The sequence below is a fragment of the Bacillus rossius genome, chromosome 5 (genome assembly GCF_032445375.1).
Source record: "Bacillus rossius redtenbacheri isolate Brsri chromosome 5, Brsri_v3, whole genome shotgun sequence".
NCBI lineage: Eukaryota > Metazoa > Arthropoda > Insecta > Phasmatodea > Bacillidae > Bacillus > Bacillus rossius.
In genome coordinates, this window is record NC_086333.1 from 66,369,216 (window position 1) to 66,387,869 (window position 18,654).

Below are 18,654 nucleotides of genomic sequence, written 5' to 3' on the forward strand. Positions count from 1 at the left end.
ATAGTATTTTATAATTTTGTCGAATGATGAAATATATGGGGCCCAAATGGCTTATCACTTAAACCATTACAAACATACAAACATTTAACAATTTTTCAAGTTTAAATTACAATGTGCTGAAATGATGTCCAATTATCATTTAGAAAAGAAAATCAAAATAAAGTTAGTGAGTGCAAATTCATGTTTAAATCAAAAGCACCCGAACGTGAGATGACTTTTAAATTGCTATTACACTGTATGACTGGTATGGTTTGCCTGTACAAAACTACTGAAAGTTTATTTTTTCTTCATGATGTAGGCAATACATTGTAAGCATTGTGAAAAACAGGAAACATTTTAAGGAGAAGTTATGGAAAATAAAGTCAAATAAACAGCATATACATAATTCTGATTAATGTTAACATAATGTTACTTTTTTTTTTGGCTAAAATGTTACCAAATAAGCTAATCCAAAGTGTCCACAAATATTGTTAAAGTATGTTTGAAAAAGTCAATATTGTAATTAAAATGAAACCTAACTAATGTAACCCATTAATAACCACATATGTGATATAAAAATTAAGTGTGTAGTTGCATTAAAAACCACTCCTTAAATACAGTAGAATCTCGTTATAGCGAGCACGGTAATAGCGAGAACACGGCTATAACGAGGTATTTTTGAGGAATTTACGGCGTGATCGCTTGTAGCGCGCTTTTGTTGTTTGTCTGCTTTATCTCCACCCCTCTCGCTCGCCACTAGCATTGAATTCAATGCCACTAGACATCTTGCCGTTGACGCGTCACATTCTTCAGCCGTGCAGTCGGCACCTAAGTGCGTGGCTTAAAAATAGAATCCCATCCTTTCTTTCTTTTATCAAACTTCCGTTAGTTATCTGTGCCGTGTGTAGACAAAGTTTGAGATTGGAACAGAAACAACGTAAGAAAGTATTTTTTTACAAATTAGAAATATGTACCTATGTTTTTGTTTTTATAATCGCGTATTTTCACGTTTTTTTTTGGTTATCTTAAAAGAGATAATATTAAAAAGCCGCTCTAATGAGATTTAATTGTTTCTTGGTTAACAAAAACTATTAATTATCAAATATTGTTAATTGTTTATATTCTATTTATTATTATTTACGCGACGTCATACTGTACGCGTACGCAATACGACTGGATTCGTTGCTGGGCAGTTTTCTTGTAACTTTTGTTTTGGTCAGTTGTTGGGGTATCTATCCGAGAAAGGGGTGATGATGGTTTGAGTTTAATCCCAAATTTATTTTCTAAAAAAGTTGACAGGTTTCTTTAAATGAAAAAAGTATAGTTTTCCAGCGACTATTACGTTTGAGGCGTATGTGCGTTGCCGCAGCCGCACTCCTGCTTTTTTGTAAGGAATTAAATCGTCGCGCTACACTAGCACCACCTGTTTACAACATCCCGAACCAACATGGCCGCCAGCAGACAGCCCGCGTCGACGATAGATAGCAGGACAATGCTGCGTCGGCCGCGGGCTGAGATGCTATACTTACGTGGCTTGGTAGGGTATTCTGGTTATTTTGATGCAATCGGTGATCGCATCCGTACTTATAGGGTATTGTTTTAAAGAGAATTCACACATCTGCTCACAGAAATTAAGATTTCGTTAATATAACCTGTTATTTTCCAATTATACAGGTTTAAACACAATTTTTATGCTATTTTCGGTTTATTTTTATTTTTTGGGGGCCAAAATTTGTCCAATTCGGTTATAGCGAGGATCAAACCCGGAACCGTGACCCCTCGCTATAACGGGACTCTAGTGTACATCAATATCCACCACAAATCACCTAACCTTTGAACTAAATACTGGTATTCTACCTACATATATTCTAACTGGATGCATGGTTTGTTATAAAATACATTGATGTCTAATATTAAGAGATAAAATGTTTCAGATTTACAACACTTAAATATTAAGCTATTTACAAAATTTACTCAGAGTTATTTCAAAGATATGTTCTCACTAACCAAATAATTCCTTCTGTAATGAAAGAAAAGCAAAAAGGGATTAATAGAATACATAAAAGACATAAACAAATAAACTCATACTTTATTTGAAGAATATATGTTTTTTTTTACAACAGAATGCATATGTGCCTTAACAAATATACAGTCAGACAAATTATTAAACAATTCCGACATACAAATGGATTTCATAAAACTGCGAAGATATGTAAAATCGAAGCTTGAATATTCACAGGGTGATATATTTAAAACATTAAAACAATAAAAAAGAAAACCACAGAATAAAACATACAAGTACGTAACTGACATTCCAAATACTCCTGTACAACTTCTGGTCGTATACGGGCCTATATAAAATCAGTCTAAAATAAAAATAATTTTGTAAACATGATAAATAATCATTTTTTAATGTTTAGCAGCACATAATACTAAATTTTAGCAAAGTATGCTTACTTCTTCATTCTATGCCATTCAGCCAATGGATACTTATGGTTATTTTGCACAGATGTAACAGCTCTTGCACAGCACTTGCTCTTTAACCCCTCGAATGCACGTTGAACAAGTGTGACTGAACAATACACGTTTGAGCCTTTCTGACGCTGCAAGAACACACCACGTATCCATTCCGCGGGGAAGCAGAGCTGGGAGTCGCTTCGTCAGAGGTTGCAACCACGTATGTCTCGCGTTCAGGCCAGTTCCTCGTAGGCATCCGTCGAGGGCACGGCGTCCAGCACATACAACAAGATGCCCCCTTCCCCAGCCTCTGGCTGGATCACGGAGCCCTCTTCCAGGATGTACGCACCTGTAGCCAGGAAAAAAAAAAAGAAAGAAGATACAGTATGTTTCGTATAAACTAGTCTATAAATGATGTTAGGAGGTAATTTAACTTTGAGTTGTTGGTGACACTGACTGTGGAAGAATACCGTTACCAGGCGCCATTTTTTGTCTGTTCGGTTCGTGTTTTTAGAGAGTTCGTTATGTGCGGAACTTTGGAGTAACTTCGGTGGTTGGTTGAAGATTACCGGGAACAATGGGTGTGCCGTGCACACAATACGTGTTGTGGGATGTAGGACTGGTGTGGTGACGTGTGTATGGACAATTCCGTGGACTTACATCAGTCGCAATTACTTGCGTGGTCCTCCGGTGGAAGCATGGATTCAACTTTAGAACAAGGGAGCGGTACCGTTCGATGGTAAACACAGTAAAAGGGATTTAATCCGGAATGTTCAGGACCATGGCCATGCCGGATTAGCGATTTTGTAGAATTATCAATTATAGACAGGCTGTTTGCGAACAACAGGGCATACATTTAACGGGTGGCAGGTAGGACTACGACGTTCCCCAATTTTTTTACTTCCGATTATGGTTACTTTAAATTACCTGACCCCAAAACTGACTTTTCAAATATTTGGGTTTCGGTGCCGGGTAATTTTTGTACGTTTCTGTTACCTCATGTAGTGATATGTTTATCATGCGGGAAAGGTAAACAAACACATTATTTCAATGTGACCAACGTCTTGAGATGCAATAAAGCACAAAATATAATATATATATATATATATATATATATATATATATATTTTTTTTTTGAACATTAAGTTAAAATTTTAATTTGTTCTCTTAATATTTAGTCTATATCATGCTTAGTTTTTAATATTCAAATCTTTGATGTAATTGCAGAAAAGTGGTTAAGTGTAAGAAAAGGCCTTAACTTCGCCACCAATAAAGACGATAAATAAAATAAATAAATAAATAAATAAATAAATAAATAAATAAACATGTCACAAAGTATAGTTTACAATGAAGTTTGGGAGTGATGGCAACCGAAGATGCCATATTAGTTTAAACAATAGTTAGGCTATAATTTATTTGGTTAATTTTTGTTTTCGTTAAGATATATAGTAGTTAATTATAATACCTGAAGTTCATAGTGACTGGCTGTTTCAAATTTTTTTATGCATGGTCTCTGCTTAAACAAAGAATAAATATTAACTAATAATGAAACAAACTGTTATGGCACCAACACAGTAGAAACAATATGGTGTCTTTTAGTTCCTTTCATACATAGGTGGTACTGATTTTTGCAGAATGGAATTTTAAGATTTTTAGCAGTTTGTATGTTAAAGGCCAACTCCAATACAAACAATGCATGCAAACAAAACATACTGTGTTATAAAACAAAGTACGTAGGTATGTTAAAACAATAGACTATAAAGAAAAAAATATTTGAATTGCAAGTAAAATATATAAATGAGTGTAAAAAAATACTGTACCCGAAAATTTAGAATTTATCTTCATCATCAAAATTTTGATGCCAGCAACGATTGGCCTACCTATTCCAAAGTTTGAGGTTAGCTTAAAAAATATCTCTCCAATCACATCTCTAGTTACCAGCCTTAACAGTAGATGTGCCAACATAACACCTTTGGTGAAAATGGAGGTATGCGAACTGCACGCGTTTCTCTTTTCGAATCATCTCAGTCGCGGAGACCTACAAGGAATCGCAGAATTTGCGATGAACACCTAAATACGACCTGCGAGCATAATCACTTCCATTGGTGCATTTTCGCGCACCATCATGACTACATATATATTGCAATTACCCTCCAGGTTGATATTACAATTTTTGAAGTGAAACATTTCTAATGTGAAGGACAGATAATATATACGTGGTCAAAGAGATATAAAGAGAGCACTGTGCTATATACCTTACTGGACTCTTTTCATTCTCCTCTTAGAGCAATGATTCACCCTTTAAATACTTTCCTTAAATCCTATTAATACTAATTTTTTTTTTATAAAATTGTATTCTTTCACTTTTTCTCTCTCTGCCGTTTTGCCCATTAGGATATACTTACGAGTCGAGGTTTGAAATACCATAAAAGTTTCACTTCTATCAAGTGTACCGAGTTACAAGCTTTTTTTTTGACGCGACGTCTAATAAATCGATGAACGCAGGCTGCACGCACGAAAAAGTGTCCCGTTACGCTCATTGTACGCTTGCGCAGCATCTATCTCACTTCCATTTGATTGGAACAACCATCGATTTGACTTTTTCGAGGCACATTAAACTCCCATTCGTTTCCTACTTTTCCTATCATCGTCCTATCCTTAACAGAATAACACAGATTGGAAGAAGTTAAATAGCACACATGTATAAAAGTTATAGTTAAAATAATATCTTCATTAAAGTAATAAACATATTTGAATTAATGAGTGCAAATAAAAGAAAATTTATCAATTAAATTGTAGATTTCATTTCACCCCTTCTTTGTATCCATACAAAATAGTGATAATTCAATAAAAATGATTCAATTTTATTCATAAGAGTATGCAATCATTTCATCAATGTTTTGTTATGACGTTGTCACGTTAAACTATCGTCCGTAAACCGACTTTACAGACAACCAATTTTTTTTAACATTTTTTTTTACTCCCAATCACACCAGTCATCAGACTTCCTCGTTTATTCAACTTCGTCACCCCTACCCTCTGGACACTATAAGAGTATGTTAAAAGTGCGCATGCCAGCAGAATACAGAGGAGCTCACTCATGGGCATGGCCGAGTCCTCGGCAGACAGCAGCACTGTGGACTGGTCGAGGGAAGGCTCGCTCCCCTCCGCCCGGGCGGAGCCGGTCACTCCCGCCATTTGCAAAGGCACGGCTGGCACCGACAGTATCTCCGCACTTGCGACTGCAACGATCCAAACACACAGGTCATCCACCACCTTCGAACATCTGACAGGCAATGAATGTTCATTTTCAACAGAGTCCCAACCACAACTTTGTAATAAAAATACAAATAGGGCTTTTTCAGATACTCAATACTGGTATCGGTGGTATTGGAAATAAAATACCTGAAAACATTTGTTTTTCAAATACTTGCTTTGTTTCTTTGTTAATTGCGACAGACAAAAGGTATTTTTAAGGGCAAATCTTAATAATTATTAAGTGTCTACTGGTTAAACTAACAAATACATGATGTACAGTGCTTCAATGAGCTTGCTTTTATTTTAGATTTATTATATTATATGTAGTAATAACAATAACACCAAAAAATTATATAAAAATGTTTTGACTCTTCGCGGTCTACCGCAAAAACGGTTGATCGTATGAAAAAAAAGTTCAAACAAAATTTGTAGAGAATTTTATACTCTACTACTTTTATAATAGGTGCAAATCTCATTTACGCTATAGAAAGCCAGATATTCGCGAAAAACCTATTTTTATGACCCTTGACCTTCAATATCTTAAGACGCGGACACGATAACATTTGTGACTTTTGAGACAACATTTAGAGCGACAAAACAAAGGTTTATACCAATTTACAGCTTATTATCTTTTATTCCGAGGTGAAACCCCTAATATGACTGGGCTACCGGCTTCAATTTCCAGGGGAGCGAACCCCTTTTTCTCACGCCAGGGAGACAGGCAGCACCTTCGCTCTGAAGCAGCTGGTGGTCCGCGAAGCCGGGGGAAGGGCACCGGCCCTGCTGCCTGCTGTGCCGCTGGGACTGCAGGTGCCTGCGGATGGAGTTCCAGTGGACGAACGTCACGTTGCAGTACGGGCACAGGTAGCTCTGCTGGCCGTGGTGCTTCTTGACGTGCGACTTCAGCAGGTGCTTCTGCGAACGCAAAACCCGAGCCACATGCTCCCGACGACCAGAGACCCGGAAAATTTCGCGGACACATTCAGTCGCAAGCTAGAATGCAAACCTTCACACTCTCGCTCTGTGTTCACGACTGGACAGAAGTTGTTCGGACACGCCCATCTACGACCGTGAGCCAACGATGCCCACCCGGGAGAGAAGTAAGCGAATCAGGTAGCGCCAAATAACAAGGATAAAAATGTTCTCGCTAAGAAATCGACCAATGGGAAAGTAAACATGGGTCGAGCACACCTATAACTTTGAATTCTATCCTGAGGCCAGCAGAATCCGCAAAATTTCCGGGTCTCTACCGATGACAAACACAACACAGAAATAATTAGAAATCTACAAAAAATAGTACCAACATTAAGGCATGAGTAGTAATTTTCAGTGATGGGTCGAATACACTTTTCCTCAAAACCATTACCTCAAATTCAATTTTTAAAAGAAAGCCTCTCGAATATGAATTTAGAACTCAAGAGATAGGAATAAAATAATTTGGCTTCTGCAAAGCTTAATTTTTTATTCAAATCAAATTTACAAATACAGCAAGATGCAAAAGAGTGAAATATATTAATGGAACTACAATTGAGCGGTGTAGAATTGAAAGAGAAAAAAAAAACAACAACAACAACAACAACAAAACAAACAACAACCCCCCCCCCTCCCCCACCCGGCATCCCTTTTTTTGAACAGGGAATTTTTTAAAGATCTTTTGAAATTGTTTTGTCAATCATCTGATAATATACATTAAAATAAATTTTTTTTAATATAATTTAAATCATAATTACAAAAAATTTGTTACAAATAAAAAGCATGCATGTACAATGTTGTAGAAAACAAATCCCAATTTCTCAATAAATCATCTTCGGTTCTTGCGAGTCTCATTTGCTGTATGCACTGGTAACGAATGATAATTAGTGTTGTGCGAGATCTCGAACCTCGAGAAAAATTTCGAGAAATATTGCATTCTCGAACAGCGAGCGAGAAAAATAATTTCTCGAAAAAAAAAAAAAACGAGAATTTTTTTTGGTACCGGTAACAACTCAATTTGGAATGGAAACTAAATTGGATATTTATAGTTGTATTTTTATATGTTGAACATTACATACACACTGCCATTATTTTAGTTTAAATGTTTTAAAAATACCAAACACGTCTGCCTATTTGGACGAAAAATGATTTGGCGGAACACAAAGCAAACATGATGCAATCATTAAGAGATATTAGACTAGCCGATATTCAACCATCCAAAACCTTTATCAATAACCGAAACTGTGAATAAAAACTGTCATATGAAATTCCAATTTATCCTGAAAGAAAAACTGCCGTATTTAATTTTTAAATTACGTAAGCGTAATACATAATAAAATACGTTCGAACCTAACCTACAAAATTGGTTTTGTTTAGGTACATACACGTTATTACGGTAAAGTTATAAAAAGCATTACCTTTAATTTAATCATAATATTTTGTTCGGTAATGTTTAATAGCATACTAAAATGTTGATTATTACGGCAAAATACAAAATTTACTTTTTAACGAACAAAAGGGAATGGTGGTCATGCTGCCAGACCGAGTCTGCTTCGCTGTTCCGTTTCTTATTTCATTTCCAATAAAAGACTGCGCAAGTCATGTGATTATTAAATGGACTGGAATGTAAAGGAATGGATTGAACACGCAGAACAATTCACGCCCTTGTATTACGTAAAATTACGTGAATGTGTGTGTTCAAACCCGTTGAAAAGGCAGAATAAATAGTATTTTCATCCCATTTCCTTTTCCACCTTTGTTTCACTCAGTCGTAAGATGTCACGAGTAATGAATCCCGCCAAAGCCTCCCTAGTATCAATTTCTTTGTTTTCTTTATAGTAAGTACCAGAGTTTCCCGTTTACGCAATCTACTCTGCGGGTATGAATAAATAATGTGACGCCTGTAAAATGTTATTAGGAATATGAGAATAATTTCCTAATACTGCTTTATCTCTAACTGCGGTGTAACCAAGTGGAAAAAAAAGTGTTGCGGGAATAGAACAGTTTAACAGAATTAAACTTTGTTGTCAAATTAAACTTTGGCGGTATAATGGAAGATGTGGACATATCAGTGTGGCAGTATTACACAAAAAGTGGCGATAAGTCAACGGGAACCACAATTAACATGTTAGCTACTAGACTTTTACCTAAGTGAGTGAATGTTTATTTATAATTTAGTGTAGGCTTACATAACGTGTGGTGCATGTCAGTTGTGCACAGGCAACTAAATTGACATTCTATATGATAAACAACAGTTTTATGTACAGAACAATGTATTTTGAAAGTGATATCTAAAGTAAATCTTGATTATTTAAAAATTTCTCATTCTCGTCTCGTTTCTTGCGAGAAAAATATTTTCCTTTCTCGAAAATTTCTCGAGGCCTAAATCTCATTCTCGCACAACCCTAATGATAATAAAAATTTTTTTTTATGAAATGTAGAACTGAATGTGCAATTATTAACAAATACTGAATATTTTTTTAAATACTCACAGATCCTTAAAAATAATACACAATCCAATGAGAATAAAATACCAAGTTCAAAAGAAATATAAAAAAAAAGTATGACTGATAATAATTATATTTAACTTAATCACTTTACAATAATGACTCACGCGAAGACATATATGAATTTTAATATTTTGCTAATGGAAACATAAAATCATCCTCTAAAATTTCTGCAATTATTCGAGCTCGGCTCGATTTTTAAGGACCAGGCTCAAACAAAAAAATTTATCAAGTGTGAACTGGACTCACGGGTATCATAACTGAACTCGGCTCAAATCGACCTAAGTATTTGCGGACTTGTCCATCTATATTCAACAGGTAGTTAATACCAGACAGTATCAGGGCGACAGAGGGGCAAGCCCGCACCTTGATGAAGCTCTTGCCACACACGTCGCACTGGAATATGCGGCCCTGGGTGTGCTCGAGCTCGTGCTGTGCGAAGTACTCCCGCGATGAGAACGTCTTGCCGCAAGTCCGGCACGTCAGCCGCCGGCTCGCCGCCGGCTCGTGGACGGCCGAGTGCTTGATCAGGTTGGCCTTCTGGAAGAACTCCTGACGTCGTCCCCCCACCCCCCGGGGGAACGTGAAACATGCGTCCCCCCACCATCAACAAACTGCAGGGCATGCTTCACTGAAGAGTGCACTGTACAGTCAGCACGCACGACAACAAGACAAATGACTTGATGTAAGCTTTTGGACAAACGCCATTGCTTAGCACATGTATTGTCTGTAGAAGAAGAAGAAGAAGAAGAAGGAAAAAAAAAAAAAAAAAAGGCAAATAAACACAAACTAAGCAAAAAATTGCTGTTGTCTCGTTTCAACTGTTGTGCTGAATTTTTTGGGTTCGGTATTTTTTGTGCTGTCATCATTTGTGGTTTTTTTTTTCATTCTGTTAGTCCATTTTTCTTTGTTTTTCTTTGTTTGTTGACCATATTCCTGTTGTGGAGTATTGTGTTGTGTTGTGTTGTGTTGTGTGTGTTTTGCTTAGTTTGTGTTTTTTGTCATTTGTGTTTTTTTGTAGTTTTCTTCTACAGACATACACGTGCTAAGCAATGGCGTATGTCCAAAAGCTTACATCAAGTCATGCACTCCCATTGCACAAATCTTTAAAAGATAAAACAAGACAAATTCATGTAGATTTGCAATACACGCTGCAACACTGTCTGTATCATACCACACACGTCTCCTAGATTTCTACAACTTTCAATCAATTACCAAATTTATCACCTCTCAATACAGTGACAGGACTATAATCCATCACGTTTGGGACCACAGCCATGTCAGATTATCAAACGTTAATACACGGAGAGTCTGAATTCGACCAACAAACTTCAGCTGCACGTTCATTACGACAAAATAAATTGAAAACATCAATATGACTTATGGTCTATAAAGTGCTCCCAAGGCTGGTAAACATTTCTGAATTTGAAGCTGGACAACATTTTTATTGTAAATTATAGAAAAAGTATTTATGATAGAAAACTAAGCATCGTTTAATTGAACGAAGTTCTACAACGAAACTAAATTTTTTCGCTATCATAAAATTATTTATTAGAAAAATTAGGGCTAGTAAGATGCCACAAAAATACATAGAGCATAAAGATGTAACAATTATTTTAATGAAATCATTTTATGACAGTGACATGGTTTGCTGCGGTTGTAGAACGTGGTTAAATTTAACATTATTAAAAAGTTTAGTGTTCTATCTTAAATACTTCATTTCTTGATTACAAAAAATATGTTATAAACTCCAACTTCAAAGACGTATACCAGCCTTGAGAAGACTTTTAAAAGCATAAGTCCTGTAGATGTTACAACCTATTTTGTTGTGATGAACCAAGAGCTGAAATTTGTTGGTCGAATTCAGACTCATCCTATATACACATACTGTTTTGTCTGGATACGTAAAAGACTGTAATATCCATATAAAACTTAACAATCGACGATTCACTTGCAAACAATGCGTCTGGCAGCAAACGTGCACCACAGCAGAGCGCCATGATAATTGAACATAGCCGTTGCTTTATCAACAGAAGCTGCAGGAAGTTCAAAACCCACACGTTTCTAACACAATACTCTAAAATTAACCTACACTATTTACACGTCCAAATAGTATACACAATATGTCTATAAAAGAATGTTCCAGTTACAAATTTTAATAATATCAACTACTGTACTGAAATGAAAACCAACAGCAACAATAAAATTCGGACAAATAAAAATGCAGGCAGTGAAGTAATGCGACCTATTGACCAAAGTCAACAGCCAAAATCCAATCAAAGAAATCTGAATGCGAACTGCTTGACTGGTGCCGGATTTTAACATACTACTTTTAAAATATAGCATATTCTATTATTTCTTGAAAATAAAAGTCAAAAAATATTTTCATATACGTACTCATTATGTATTTACTGCAAGGGATGGAAAAAATGGTTTTGTTGATTAAATTAATCCCAAACCTGGTGATCGCAACACACTTACAACACTTCCCCGCAGCAAACTAGCATATCACAAACTGCACTCAGATTACCATTTGTCTGTGGATCTTTGACTTTCAGATTCGTTTGTGTTGACGAACGTACGTTCAACTTGGACAAGTCATACACCTAATGCTGTTATCTTTTTATCTGAAGAAAGCATTAAATTCAAAAGAAGACGTGGAACATCAAGAAACTAACCTTAGGACACTTGGAACACGCGAACCGCTTTTTTCCAGTGTGTCGCATCATATGAAAATCCAAAGACTTCTTAGTCTTTAAGAGTTTGTTGCACTCTGGGCACGGAAACTGAAACAAACAAAACTACATGACTGTTTGAAATGATGAAATGGAAATAATCAAATAATGTCCTAATTTACTCTCCATAATATTATAAATAAAAATAAAAAATAATCTCATAGTACAGATGACAAATGTTGATTAAGTTTAGAGGAAAGAGTGATCAACATGCAAATATTCATGGACAAGGCAAAACAAAATTTGTTATCTTATAAGTTATAGATTTTGAGATTAACTACGTGATAAAACACTGTAGCATAGTCTGTTTTTTGAGATTGATTGACTTTATTTTAGGAAAACGTGATGGCACATAAATTACAGCAATTTTGCACGGAAGCAAACATGTTTGCCCAGCCAAATAAGGCAATGGCTTCTTAAAAAACTCTGCCAATTACAAGGAAGAAAGAATTACTATAAAGCTAAATAACATTGCGAAGCATTTCAATATACCATCTAACAATGAAATCATTGAGCAATTTGACAAAACTGAACTCAAATTACACAAACAAGTATCTTTATTCATTACGGTACATACATTGAATGTAATTTATTTAGCATGAATTTTGTACATTAATTATGTAGGCACATATTCAAACACATAAATTTTACATAATTAATTTTTATTTTTCAGTAGTTCTGTTTTAGATATCTTTATTACTAATGATCTTAATGATTAGTGCAAAATGACACTATATTGGTGAAATCAGTACTATTAAGAAATGTTTTAGTTTCAATTTTGTTGTATAATAAATTATTTTAATGAAGAAAAACAATTATGAAAAATAAAAACACTACTACCACCACCACCAAAATCTCCAGGTTTAAAAATAAAATTAACCTAAAAATAAAACCATAAAATCTTGTCCCTAGTTATTAGTAGAGTCCCGTAAAAATGGTTTTATTTTTCCTTAAATTTCGTTTTGAAAAAATCAAATTTCGGTTTTATTTCGCTGTTTTGGTTTTTCATGTTTACTTTAACTTTTGAGAATGGTTTTATGACCTACAAGTTTTGCTTGGCTAAATAATAGTGGCACGGCGTATACTCGTATACTGCACTCTAAAGTCAACACTATTGGCAAATAAAAATTGTAGGCTTGAAACAGCTCGGCACGGCCCGGTGCCGCCTAGCGCGCTGCCTCGGCACGGCCCGGTGTCGCCTAGCGCGTTGCCTCGGCACGGCCCGGTGTCGCCTAGCGCGCTGCCTCGGCACGGCATGTCTCAACTTAGTATTCTTTTAATATTTCTTGCTGCTGTTCTTTGTCCCGTTGACGCCGTATTCACTTGCTCTGCGGTCGTATTGCATTTGCTGAGAAGTGTAGTTACGGCAGTTAAAGGTCACTGATTTTGCTTATCAATCGGCGTAGTGCCATGTGTTCATGTTTACGAGTAGTAGAGGTGTAAAAGTAACGAAAAAAAGTGTACCCGTATGTATTCGTTACTATAACAATTAGTACTCGTTACTATCGTGTCGCTACGTTACTCGTTACTTCTGATACCGCATAACATGCAATGTTATGTTGCAGCAACGAATCGAGTCGTATTGCGTACGCGTACAGTATGACGTCACGTAAATAATAATAAATAGAATATAAACAATTAACAATATTTGATAATTAACAGTTTTTGTTAACCAAGAAACAATTAAATCTCATTAGAGCGGTTTTATTATATTATCTCTTTTAAGATAAAAACAACAAAAAACGTGAAAATACGCGATAATAAATAACAAAAACATACATATTTCTAATTTGTAAAAAATACTTTCTTATAAACAGTAAAAAACTTGGACGACAAATTTCCATATTATACTTAATAAACAAACATCGTTCTTTGTAACGTAAATTCATCGAATATGCGCGCGCATGCGTAAAACATACGAAAAATGCGAGTAACGAAATCCAGCCGTGTGTAACGTTTCGTTACTCGATACTAGATGGCGCACCCGTTACTCAGTCAGTACCGAATACATACGGTTTGCTACACCTACAGCTCTAACGAGTAGGTTGCCAAGCCAGTCAAACGTAGTTGAAAGCATGAGGTTGTTAACTGTTCAACATGAAAGGAAGAATTAAAATTTTATATTTCTCTACAAGATTAATGTGTAAATACAGCGGGTTGAAAATCATGGCAGCTATATTGTGTTGAAAACATCGCCGGTATTTTTTATTAACTTTGTGTTGATGCTCAGGTACATTTTTCTCTTTTTAATTAGTTTATGATTGCAATTACTACTTTCGTTTCAAATTGTAATGATTACGTGACAGGAATACTGTAAATCATTATTTACTTTCATTACTACAAAGCGGCCATGTTGAAACTTAGAAAAATGGCGATGTGCCGTCAACGTCGTGTTTACTTGTTTTTCGCGATGTCTTGCATGGGTGGTCTAATTCATTATTATCAGTTTTATTTCTCGATGCTGTGCGATTTCGGTGTTTTGTCGCGAATTAAGGTAAATTGCGGTGTTATTTCGCGATATCGCGATTCGCGAAATTTCCGTGTCTCTAGTTATTAGGGCCTGGAGTGTGTGTGAAAACCTCCCTCACTTGCCTCCTGTATCAAGCAAGCAACATGCCTGCCGGGCTACTTGATCTTGTATCCTGGAGGTTTTTACCGGAAGGGTCAAACTAAAGTCAAAACCCCTAAGTTTTTTAAATAACAGATGTCAATTTTTTTTCACACAAAAACTTAAACTCAAAATACTTACTAGGCTTTTGCGTTTTATTTTTTTTTTAAATTTGATACAAATATTAAGCATTCTTGAAAATAGAATATTTGTGTAACCTAATTTGAATATACGTACAACCAAATTTTTTTTTTCACTTTCACAGGAGTAAAAAAAAAACCTACAAAGAGGTGAAACATACAGTAAATTAAATAAAATAACAATAAAACCACCACCGCAATGCATTTTATTAAACCAGTATATTTAAATTTTGAAAATTGTTTTGTTGACCTAGATACATACTTAGAAAAGAACATTATTTATAATTTTTAAATCATAAAGATTCCTTTTTTTAATGATTTTAATAAAGTTTTGTTTAAATGTTACTTAATTCCATGATATAACTTGCATTTCAGAGCTATATGGTGTACTAACTTGCATTTTGGTGTTATGTGTAGAGATGGTGATTTATAGCATTTAAAATAATAAACATTTAGCATTTTGAATTTGAAATTTAGCATTTTGTAGCATTTTTAAAAACAAGCTTTAGCAAATTCTCTCATTTTACATTAGGTACTGAAGAAAAGTATATTTTTAAAAAGCATTAAATAATACACATATTAATATTATTAACAACCACAGAAATAAAGATCTAGCATAACTACAAAGATAGCCTATCTTGGCAGGTTTCCAAACAATTTTTAGCACTTATGAGTGCAACAAATTGAATACTTAAAATTACAATAAATATTTTTTTAGCTGTGTTCATGGCCATAGTTGATGTAGAGTGCACAAATAATGTTATTGAAACTCGTTTTTTTTTCTTTTCGTTTTTTCAATTTTCGCCTTCTTTTGGTTTTCAATCATGCCAGAAACCGTTGCTTGCAGTTTTACCGACTTTTTTTCTTCATCCGATTTCTCAGTGAATCTTTTTTTTGCAGCCTGATGTCGCTCCGATTCAATGTGCTTTTCAAGTACATCTTTTTTTTTCCACTCCAGACAGCGATTACATAAATTAAACATTAAAATATTTGTATCACTTTCGTAGAACTATTCACTTTTGTATTCATTTATGTAATCGCGAATGGAAATTACGTTTCGTCCCATTTTTACCACGAGAAATAACAGTATACAACACATTCACGAGTATGCATGTATTTGTAAACACACCACCTTCCACAGACTACACAAAAACGCGGCTTTCACGCGAAACACAGCCAGAAAATGGGAATTACAATTGTTAGCGCGGCTAAGCAGAGATGTCGCAATATGGTGGCCTAAAAACTTGTACTCTGCAAGATGACGGACAAACTTCCAGCTAGTTGTTCTTTGCTTTGTTTACAATCGCGAGGCACGGATGGCCATTCTTCATTCAATATTTACGAACAATAGTAGTTGTGAATGACGTGACAATAAGATACTTGTGCTGAATATGCCATAAAATGATGGTTTCCCTTGATTTCGCTTTTATCTCGGAATAGTCTAGATTTCGCATTTTACAGCGGAAAAAATATAATTTAGCATATTTTCGCATCTATTTCGCAAAAACAAAAAAATCACCATCCCTAGTTACGCAGTGTTTTGAGAGTGCTTTTCAGTGTTATTTCGAATTAATCACAATTCACTAAGGATCTTGTCTCTATGGATTAGCAATTTTGTAGGATTAGACTCTGGTTTCTCCCCTCCCGAATGTGGCATCCAGATAGACTCCAAAGAACTAACCTGGGCTTCCTGGTGCACGGAGTGGTGTTCCTGAAGCACATCCTTCCGGAAGAAACGTTTATGGCACACCTCGCACTCAAACTTGCGTTCACCTGGGAAATAAAGATAAATTATGTTTTAGGAGTCTGCGAGTACTCAAAAAATAATCGTTATTCATGAATAATTTAGTATTCAATATTCATGAATAATATGGAATTGCATTTGACACTTGAAATCTCTCCCACCCACACACCCACTAACACCCCCCCCCCTCCCCCAACCCATCACTAGTCCGCTCAGATAATACGGGATCTCGGTCAACCGAGACTGTTCCGTGCGTGTTTCACCGCGGTCCGCGCAGCGCGGGAACCAGCCCTCACCGTGCAGCACCATGTGCGACTTGAGGCTCGCCGCAGTCTTGTAGGTCTCCCCGCACACCTGGCACATGAGGGCCCTCTCCGCGTCCCGGGCGCCGGCCCCACCCGACGCCTCGGCTCCGCCGCGGGACTTCTTGGGCTGCCTCACGGCGTTCGCCTTGTGGCAGCAACTCGACAGGCTCTCCTTCGCGCGCGCACACACACACAGTGACGTGGAAACACTTGTAGTAAGAGACAAAATTATTCGGTGAACTGCGATAAAACCGAAGTAACACCGAAAAGTTTACCATGAAATGAAAGTTAATAGGCCATAAAGCACTGAAATGCAACTAAAATCACGAAATTAATCATCATCTATAAGACCAAAAACCTAATCTTTTATTGCAGCAAATTTGTACCGAAATGTATGCATAAAAAAGATTGGAAAAATTTTATACTTTTCTTTGCATCTCTCAATTGTTATTAGAAACACAGTTTTACATTATGACGGTACATTTTTCAAACACAAATACTTGCCAATTAATTTTTATTGTTCCGATAAGATAAACACACTTATTAAAAATAATTTTACTGTAAAAGTGCAATTTATATTAGTCAAAATTATAAGTGCCATATTTGTTTAATAATATTCTAAAGTTATGAATAAACATAATTTATAAATAAAATTATATAATCTTGTCCCTACAAATAGTGCGGTGGCAGAGTCGTTGAGATGACATGGCCAGGGAGCGAAATCACACGGGTCTTGGCTACAGGGAGACCTGGTCGCAATTCGAGATCGTTAAAACTATTAATAAAAAACCTTACAAGTTATGCAATACACCATATCACATTTACAGTTAAGGTGACTGTGTTGTTTATGAATTTTAGTTTTTATTATATTTTGAACCTTGAAAACTTGTGTATTAAATAATGGGGAGAGCCCCAGACAAAATTATTTGCTCCTGGGACTTTGATTTCTCTTGACGGCCCAGATTCCACCCAGTAATCAGAACACTTTCAAATTCTCAATTAGTGCTTTCCTTCACAGGATGTCAACACAAAACTTTAATAAAATTTTACCCTTAATTAAAAAGAAATTACATGTTTTGAAACTTTCTGAAAGAAATAAAGAAAATCCAGCCTTCACCATTCCCATAAATGGCAACATTCTCACTCCACTTTCTTTCTTTCTTTCTTTCTTTCTTTCTTTCTTTATTTTAATGTTTACTGAACTTTGCATAAACCATTTTATAGTGTGAATGACTATGCACTAAAACACCATCTAAAAGGGGGGAGAAAAAAAAAAAGGCTTCCACAGTCCTCAACTTGCCTGACTTTTTTCTGACTTCCAGAATGTGAACACCCTGTTTTACAGGAGACTGCATTAAGACAAAAAATTACTTGTCTTACAACCCCCCCCCCCTCTCCCTCCCACCCACCCACACACACCTACACTCACAAACACTCCCCCCCCCCTCCCCAACAAACACCTACACTCACAAACACTTCCCCCCCACCACCCACACACACAATAGTCATTTGCAATTGGTGTTCGACAGTTTGTTTTTAAGTTGAATAAGTTTTGCAGTTGTTTACAGGATTGACAGTCAGAAGGTTATGCTAAAATGTTCAGATTAGATGTAATGTACTAGATGAACCAACTGGTGGCTTATGCACAGCATCCGGCCAGCTTAGAGAATCTTACAATAAAGAAATATTACCAGTTTTAAATGTATTATGTGGAATTAACTGTCAGCAGATACTATTATTAAGCCATGATATTGATATTGAAATACTGACAATAGTTACTTATATTTTATATTTTTTTCCTGGTTTGTCACTGTTTCAAGGTAATTATTCTTAGATTTGGATTTATTTTTAGTGTTTTGTAAACGTGGTTATTAAGATAATTATTTTTGTTTCTTTACAACATGCTACAATTTAATTGACTGGTTATTCTACGAAATAACAAATGCAAA

General features: G+C 35.7%; 1 protein-coding gene across 1 annotated transcript in view; it reads right to left on the bottom strand.

Annotated features, from left to right (window-relative positions):
- Positions 1–2,050: 2,050 nt before the first annotated feature.
- LOC134531919 (uncharacterized) overlaps positions 2,051–18,654 on the bottom strand; it is a 44,633-nt gene continuing 28,029 nt past the window's right edge. Inside the window, exons 15-21 of the mRNA XM_063367961.1 lie at positions 16,697–16,877; positions 16,338–16,429; positions 11,852–11,959; positions 9,540–9,725; positions 6,423–6,609; positions 5,535–5,678; positions 2,051–2,785 (exon numbers count right to left, since the gene is read on the bottom strand). Of these exons, the coding sequence (XP_063224031.1) occupies positions 2,670–2,785; positions 5,535–5,678; positions 6,423–6,609; positions 9,540–9,725; positions 11,852–11,959; positions 16,338–16,429; positions 16,697–16,877 (1,014 nt within the window). The 3' untranslated portion in view covers positions 2,051–2,669. The remainder of the gene's footprint in view (positions 2,786–5,534; positions 5,679–6,422; positions 6,610–9,539; positions 9,726–11,851; positions 11,960–16,337; positions 16,430–16,696; positions 16,878–18,654) is intronic.